Source organism: Acanthaster planci, linkage group LG02 (genome assembly GCF_054643075.1).
Source record: "Acanthaster planci isolate LZ-2023a linkage group LG02, COTS_SCS, whole genome shotgun sequence".
In the NCBI taxonomy this organism is placed as follows: Eukaryota; Metazoa; Echinodermata; class Asteroidea; order Valvatida; family Acanthasteridae; genus Acanthaster; species Acanthaster planci.
In genome coordinates, this window is record NC_141778.1 from 25,328,438 (window position 1) to 25,336,814 (window position 8,377).

General features: G+C 38.8%; 1 protein-coding gene across 1 annotated transcript; it reads left to right on the forward strand.

The window, feature by feature from the left end:
- The first annotated feature begins 3,383 nt into the window (after positions 1 to 3,383).
- LOC110975892 (uncharacterized) lies at positions 3,384 to 7,821 on the forward strand. The gene is made up of 5 exons (XM_022228756.2): positions 3,384 to 3,540; positions 4,166 to 4,186; positions 5,065 to 5,188; positions 5,804 to 5,942; positions 6,505 to 7,821. The coding sequence occupies exons 1-5, from the start codon at positions 3,471 to 3,473 to the stop codon at positions 6,508 to 6,510; spliced, it is 360 nt and encodes a 119-aa protein (XP_022084448.1). The 5' UTR covers positions 3,384 to 3,470; the 3' UTR covers positions 6,511 to 7,821.
- The last annotated feature ends 556 nt before the right edge of the window (positions 7,822 to 8,377 follow it).

Consider the following 8,377-nt stretch of genomic DNA (forward strand, 5'->3'; position numbering starts at 1 on the left):
AACTTGTCCTCATCCACAATGTCTGGTGTTCAAAGGGGGCATAATCTCAGTGAGCATAAGCCTTTTGTGTGACAAGAGTAATTTCAACAACCTAGAGATCGGGGGACTTTCCAAGTCGAAGGCCCTGGATTTACCCTTGCATCCGGTCGGCCCACCTACCAAACGTCCACCCTTGTTGATAGCTCCTGAAGCTAAAGTGTTATCATAAAGTTGGTTAGCCAAGAACATAACACGGAAATCTTACAATATTGGAGGAGTCAGCGTAGTTCCCGGTGCGAAGTGTATTGCAATAAGGTGATGCGAGATATTGGCTAGGCCTATAGTCTTCAAGGCTTCTTTTACGGGCGATCATCTTTGTCAGAAGTTTCTCGCCATAGTCATCCAAATAGTTGTAGCTGTTTTCTTGTTATCTATTATTGTTGTCTTTGGTACTTCAATTGTTGATTTGCAACTTGAAAATACCTGGTTACGCGAGCAGCTGGATTAAGCTCTGTAATTCCATGGATAAATAACCCAATTTTTTACAGCTCTGAATGTTTGCTAGTTTTGTTTTGGTTTTGTTCTGTGTGTTGCTTGTTGGTTTGTTTGTCGTTTAATGTGTGTGCATGACAAGTGATCCTTATTTTCTGTTCCCATTGAAGTAAACTGATTTGGCATTACACTACCCACAATGCTTTGCAAATTTTGCGTTTCCTTCACAAACTTTGTTAGTGCCTGCATGTGAGAGGCAAGGTTTCACGGAACGCTAAATGTAGCATGACGCTCACCGTTTTGATTTGACTTTTCCCCTGCACTATTATGAGTTACATGTTCCAAGAAGCTTACACATGCACAATATGATTGCTATTGATCTGGGCTAGGACTCACTCTTCTTTGATTGGTTGCGGCTCCCATTACGGCATACTTTCAGTGTCCAATCACCGAGCGGGTTTTAACAGCGGTAGTCGGCGTAACACGAATAAAAATCAGTGCTGAATTTCTTTACAAAGGCAAGGATTTCACTGTTCCATCCGTTCCCAATGTGCTCCCTAAATCGTATGCGAGAAGAGCACACGTGACTACTGGGCGGAGTCGACGGGCAAAACAGCCTAATTTTGTTTATGGCAGTGAATTTTATTGGAACCCTGCAACTGAAAAGTCACGAAACGCTCTTTGGCAACCCTGACGCGAGACTCCTAATTGCGGGCTTCAGGGCAGCAATAATGAAATATTTCGAGATTTCTCGAAGTCCATTTCGAGACATCTCACCGATCATTTAGGATATATGGTCTCAAAATAATTAACAAACATCTTAAAACAGTATTCTGGAGAGATCGATTTCAAGGTATCTTTATGCTGATTTCAAGATGTCCCTCAACACACAATATCGCCTAGGTTTAGGTTTAAACAAGAGTACATGTCATAATTAGGCCGTAAAACTCAGAGACAGCAAATACTACACCGATGCCCAGTCGGGAAGCAATGCAGAAGCATCCATAAAGTAGGGAATAAATTGCTGAGAGTTTCACAAAAAAATATTGATTACCTGAAAAGCAGTACAGTTGGTCTTGTTTTTAGATTTTGTTGCTACTCAACTTCAGAATCGATATTCACTTTGGCAAATGATCATGATCCAGAATACAATAAGAAATACATATGTTACATATAAGTAAGTACTAACTAAAAGAGCTACATTCAGTTATGATTATAACAAAAACAGAGGCCGTGCCTGAGAAATGAAAAAAAATGTCTGTCGCTTTGATTTTTTTCTCTCAAAAGAAATTAAGAACCGGCAAGATAGGGCCATGGTGCTCTATGTACAAAAACAGCACATTGAAAATTGTATTTAGTCAGTGTGCATTCATTTCAACAAGAAGGACAACAGTGCAAGTTCAGGGGCGAATGTCTCCTCAACAATGTAGCTTTTGTTAATTCTCTGAAGTTGGGGAAGCGAGGGAAATTCCAATTATCTCCCCAAATCCTCTACTATTTTGAATACAAAAGGGGGGAGAAAACATTCAGAAAGAAATGTACAAATGTAAAGTGTTTCCATAACACCATTGAAACATTTCCAACTTGTCCTCATCCACAATGTCTGGTGTTCAAAGGGGGCATAATCTCAGTGAGCATAAGCCTTTTGTGTGACAAGAGTAATTTCAACAACCTAGAGATCGGGGGACTTTCCAAGTCGAAGGCCCTGGATTTACCCTTGCATCCGGTCGGCCCACCTACCAAACGTCCACCCTTGTTGATAGCTCCTGAAGCTAAAGTGTTATCATAAAGTTGGTTGGCCAAGAACATAACACGGAAATCTGACAATATTGGAGGAGTCAGCGTAGTTCCCGATGCGAAGTGTATTGCATTAAGGTGATGCGAAATATTGGCTATAGTCTTCAAGGCTTCTTTTACGGGCGATCATCTTTTTCAGAAGTTTCTCCCCATAGTCATCTGAGCACCCCCATGGACAGAAACTATAATTTTGAAATAGTGAATCTGGCTTTAATATAAAAATGCCTGAAAGGCCATGAAATAGTTGTAGCTGTTTTCTTTTTATCTATTATTGTTGTCTATGGCACTTACCCAACGTATATCAATAAGCACTGAGCATACAGTGCTTATTGATATACGTTGGGTAAGGGCAAAACCTGTTATATATATGGCACTTCAATTGTTGATTTGCAACTTGAAAATACCTGGTTACGCGAGCAGCTGGATTAAGCTCTGTAATTCCATGGATAAATAACCCAATTTTTTACAGCTCTGAATGTTTGCTAGTTTTGTTTTGGTTTTGTTCTGTGTGTTGCTTGTTGGTTTGTTTGTCGTTTAATGTGTGTGCATGACAAGTGATCCTTATTTTCTGTTCCCATTGAAGTAAACTGATTTGGCATTACACTACCCACAATGCTTTGCAAATTTTGCGTTTCCTTCACAAACTTTGTTAGTGCCTGCATGTGAGAGGCAAGGTTTCACGGAACTTAGGGACACCTTCCAATGTATTATTATGGTTTTGTGGCAGCGCGTTGTGATGAATGGAAAAGCCAGTTGTTAAGCCATGAATGGTTTCTTCTGACAATGAATGATGATCGTTCTCATCGACTGCCTAGCGCTAAATGTAGCATGATGCTCACCGTTTTGATTTGACTTTTCCCCTGCACTATTTTGAGTTACATGTTCCAAGAAGCTTACACATGCACAATATAATTGCTATTGATCTAGGCTAGGACTCACTCTTCTTTGATTGGTTGCGGCTCCCATTACGGCATACTTTCAGTGTCCAATCACCGAGCGGGTTTTAACAGCGGTGGTCGGCGTAACACAATAAAAATCAGAGCTGAATTTTTTTTACAAAGGCAATGATTTCACTGTTCCATCCGTTCCCAATGTACTCCCTAAATCGTATGCGAGAAGAGCACACGTGACTACTGGGCGGAGTCGACGGGTGCTTATAAAGAAGAGAGCGGAGCGAGGTGACTTCACAACTAGACTTCAAGATGGAGACCAAGACAAGTCTGTCCGTCTGCGTCGCCCTGTGCATGTTTCTTCTTTCACTCCCAAAATCAGGTTGGTTTGCTCTTTCACAGATGCATCTGTCATTTGACTGAAAACGTCTTTACATCGTTGTCGACCGGCGAAAATAAATGTCGTTTGTAGTCATTCTCTTTGTCATCATGGCTGTCTTGAAAAATCATTTGTAAATTTAGAACTTGTAATTAATTTTCTTTCGTTTATCTCTTCAACTGTCACCGCAGAAAAGACCTTTATAGAATATAAAGACAAGTTGTAGAAACTGAAAAATTACCAGACCTGAATGAGAAATATCGTGTCAAAAATTGACCTCTCACTTCCGAAAATTTAAAATGCTTGACAATTATCACAACTCGGTGTACTCGTGAAAAAATTTTACCGAACTATTTTGTAGTAGCCTTTAGGTCAAAGCAGAAACTTAATAAAAGAGAAAAAAGAGCATTTTAACCCTAAAACAGCCGGGGCGAAATCCGCCCCTTCGACTTTTTTCTTCCAATATCGTTGCGGTGCATTTTTTCTGTTTAACATTGTTTCGTTGTGTGATTAAGTCACACATATAAAGCTTGCAGGGGGTGTCATCTTTTTGTTATTCAAGTTCTGAGTGGTTGCCATAGAAATTACTGCGCATAATTATATTTCTTTTTTTTCGAAACTGTTTCAGATGGATGCTTGTTCGATCACGGTAAGTAGATGATGAAGAAGCACCTGTAGAAGTTTTGAAACAGAGTCCAATGAACTTTGCTCAGATTCGGCTTCCTCCCATCTTCTGTCTTTCCCTGTCCAGTGGGATCAGCTTAATTCTGATACTGTTTTGCCTCCATCATGATACCTCTGCTCTGCGTGGCGTCGGTTCAGACGTTTTCTCAACTAACAAACAAACAAGGCAAAAGAGAGGGAGAGACGACGGGGGGGGGGAGAAAAAAGCTAGAATCGTACTTGGTTCACAAAAATCAGTGGTAACTCCCTCTGAAGTTATTCTGTCTTGTATTTTGATTTTTGGTTTTTTTTTATGAATCCAAAGACGGTCTTGCACATTTTCCCGAAGATTGCCAGAATACCGTATTTTTCAAAAGTTCAGCCAATGCACAGTCTATGATTAAAATGTTTGCATAGGGCTACATTTTGGGTGTACAATTCGTGTAGGAGTCTTACCGAACTGAAAAATTATTTGTGGCTGATGCTTAATTAAAATGCATCTGCCGCACCCTTTGGTGTATACGAAACAGCGTAGACTTTTTGTTGAACTAATAGAAGATTGCAATTAAAAAACAAAATAAAATTAAACCACAAAGAAATGTCCTGTTGTTTTCAGATATCATTAGAAAAAACATGTTTGTTTTCATGTAATGTGAATTCGAGTATATTTAATTTCATGATCCCATCCAGGGTTTTCCTTTGAGAATCAGCAGCAATGGCATTTCTCTTAAACTTGAAGTACCTAGCTTTCTCTAAGTTAGACGGACATGCGTGAATTTAGTAATGCAAAATAATCCCCCCCCCCGTGGCTTGTTACTGAATTAATCCTTGTCTTTACCTTTTTGACACCGTACCCAAATGTAGACCCACCGACACTGAAGGATGGCACTTGTCGATCCTCTATGACTGTGCGCGTGGATCGATCACAGACGGGCAAGAATGTTCAATGGACTGAACCGGAAGCAGATGACGCATGCCGTCCAGTCAGGTAGGAAACAAATTTTTTCTTCCAAAAACAAAAAAGTAAAAAAAAAATAAAGTTTCCTGTCTGGATTAGAAGGGGCGGCATTTCGTAGATTTTCCTGCAGGTTTCTAAATCGTGACAGAAGATTAGATTTTCACTGCGCTCTCTACTGATGAATTTTTAAGCATCGATGAACAGTACCGATTACCATCATGCAGAAAGACTTATTTTCTGTTTTGTATGAACATTTTTTTTATTTCACATTGCATTTGTACATCTTTGGAATTATGTTTTTAGTTTCGCGCATTAGATTTATTCCGATTGTTGCTAACAGTGAAAATTAAATTATCAACAACATGATGTTAATTTGAAAGTTACTGATATCTTGCATGTGAAGTTTGACGTAAAACGTTTTGAGGCGCTGAGAATAGGAAGTAACTTGTTCGGAAGAAAAACATCCATACTCTTTTTCAGAAAGTGAAGTAACTTATTGGAGGAAAGGCATCCATAATTTTTGAAAGATGTCAAGACTGAAAATGGGAGATTAATTGGTGTGAATATTTCGCATTGGTCTGAACATTTCGTATTTCATGAACACCAAGAGTTTGTCTTATTAAAATATCTGTTTCTTTTTCACAGTATCGATAGAGAAGACACCTGTCAGCGTAATGGTGGCTACTTCACTGTCTCCGATTCCCCTTACCATATTAAGTACTCTGCAACCGACCGTTGTGGCAACAAACGGAAAACCCTTTGCTCGTTCACTATCACAGTCAAGGTAAGTGTGCAATTAACTGTCTTCATCCGGCCGGCTTTTTATTGGTACAAGATTGAGGAACGAAGTTGCATATAGAACGGAGACTGGATCGTGTGAGGGGGGTCAGCAAATAATGGTGGGGGCTTTGGTACAAGTTCGTTCAGATTTTTTCAAATAAACCACTAACGCTGACAAACTAACTTAGTATTATCATTATTAGTCATGTTTATCCAGGGCAGCTTATTCACCAAAACGGTAGTCTTCCTTAAGGCCCCGTCATACTACATAAAGAAAATCAACTTTAAAAGCTACACTAAAATGAATGACCGTTAATAAAATACTACAATATTAAGATTTTATAAAATTACCAGTAAACGGGAAAGTAAATTAGTAAAAAAAAAAACGCAATGCATTTTTAAAACCAAAACTTGTACGAGAGACTCATCCCTCGTATGATAATCAGTGTTTTTCGAGTTTAAACAAGGACGAGATACTAAGAATCAAAGAGCTTTCTTTCTTCAAAAGGCAAGAGAAAGTAACTCTTAGCATGTTCGTACTCTTTTCTTCACCCATCCCTCTCCAGGAATAAGACAATCCATACCGTCCACGTGCGTACCGCAATGAAATGGCGGCAATCCAGCCTATCTGCACATCAGCGATGGTTGCATGAAGCAGACTGTACTGTGCCTGAATCCTGGGACGAAATACCAAATTAACAAAACTAGACCTATATATTAACATTAATTGACCACAGCTTGAGATTTCAAAAAACAACATCCTTAAAAAATTTGTTGACTGTCGTTTCAATTTTGACTTATCCATAAGTCTATAGAAGTAACCCTAAAAATCAACATGCTTCATCTTTTGAGAAAGCGTAATGCCAATGGGTTAAAAATTCTTTTAATCAGGAAAAATGGAAGAAATTCGATTCAATTCAGACTGTTTCATAGATATAAGGCATAGTAATATTTTTCGTAATATTTGGATTACTCATTTACTTACATAGTTATTAGATTTATGCTGGGTAAAGTATGCCCCCTGTCATGGATGATTGTGGCACTTTGTAGTGTGAGCTTTACGTTAGTATAGGTTGAAATCTGTCATTTTTGTAAACTTCTGAATGAAAATATAGACATCGGTTCAGTACAAGTGACAACACTGCAAACCTGCAATTAAGCTAAACATTAAGCTCTTTTCTGTAATCAGTTTTGTAAACATGTTATTGATAGACAATGTTTATCAGTTGAACACTGACGTTAGTGTGATGGAGATAGACAATGGTTTGCCTTAATATGTTTATAAAGTGAAAACGAGATATACACTCCAGGTGGCTTTGTTTTGTTTTCTTTGTACAGTTTTGTCATTGGTTATTAATGTGTAGGTGTCTTTTCATTTCTTATTTACATTTCTGTAAACGGAATTATTTTTTAAAAACCCGAAAGTTAATTGTCTTGATTTTCCTGTAAACGCATCAGGCCTGGTCTTATGTGTGGGAAATTGTCTGAAGAAAGCAACTAGGAAGGGGTTAACTTTCGCAGGTATGAGCAGCCTGGTAGCATCGCCGGCATATTGTAAAGCATCTTTTCCACTAGCAGGCGCACATGAGCTTTTGTAACATCTTTAAAATGTAATTTTCCAAAGCCTTGTAATAGACTTAAAGGTTATCCAAATTTGCATGTATTTCATGACAAAGGTATCTTGCTACGGGGAGTCGTATTTTAATTACAGTTTCATGAAACCCAAGAGGGCGCCATTGTATTTGGGCCTTTTTCCATTCATCAGGGAGCAGTTGGAATCAGAAAGTTCAAAGGGTAATATGATGTTCATGCAAGAGTACTGCAGTCTGTGATATCAGCTATAATAAAGTCTATCATGCATGGCTAGGAGAGCGAAACTTTAATATCATACTTACAATGATTGCAGTAATTCTGGTTGGCCTGATCGGTGGTAATTAAATTAAAGTTGAGAGTATACAAGGTACACTCTAACACTGCGAGATCTTTCTGTCATTCCAGCAGCGACAGTTGCTTAAAGCATGCATTAATAACATTTACAAAATGACTAATTATGTTTTTTGCCTCGGCCGCCGCCAATTTTCCAACTCAGTTGCAGCAGTGGATTTTGGATCGTGCCCACTTCGGAGGTTTTCCAAATTTTAACTTCGTCGTCGACGCTGAATTTATGTATTTTGAATGTTCCAGAAAATCGAAAACATGTATCAATCTTAGGGTTGATCAGTACGATAAAAAGGGACGGTCCCTTCTGCGAGCCAGACGCCCGTCCACGGCCTTCTAGGAGTGCGCCCTCAATACATCAAGGGTTTTCGTTGGTTCGATTGTTCGTTCAAACCGCTGATCTCTACACACAATCTCAACTGTCTGGAGAAGAGACTATGAGTTTACAATCAATAATTTATAAATTTAACGTCATGAATGGAAATTATTTATAAAATCGAT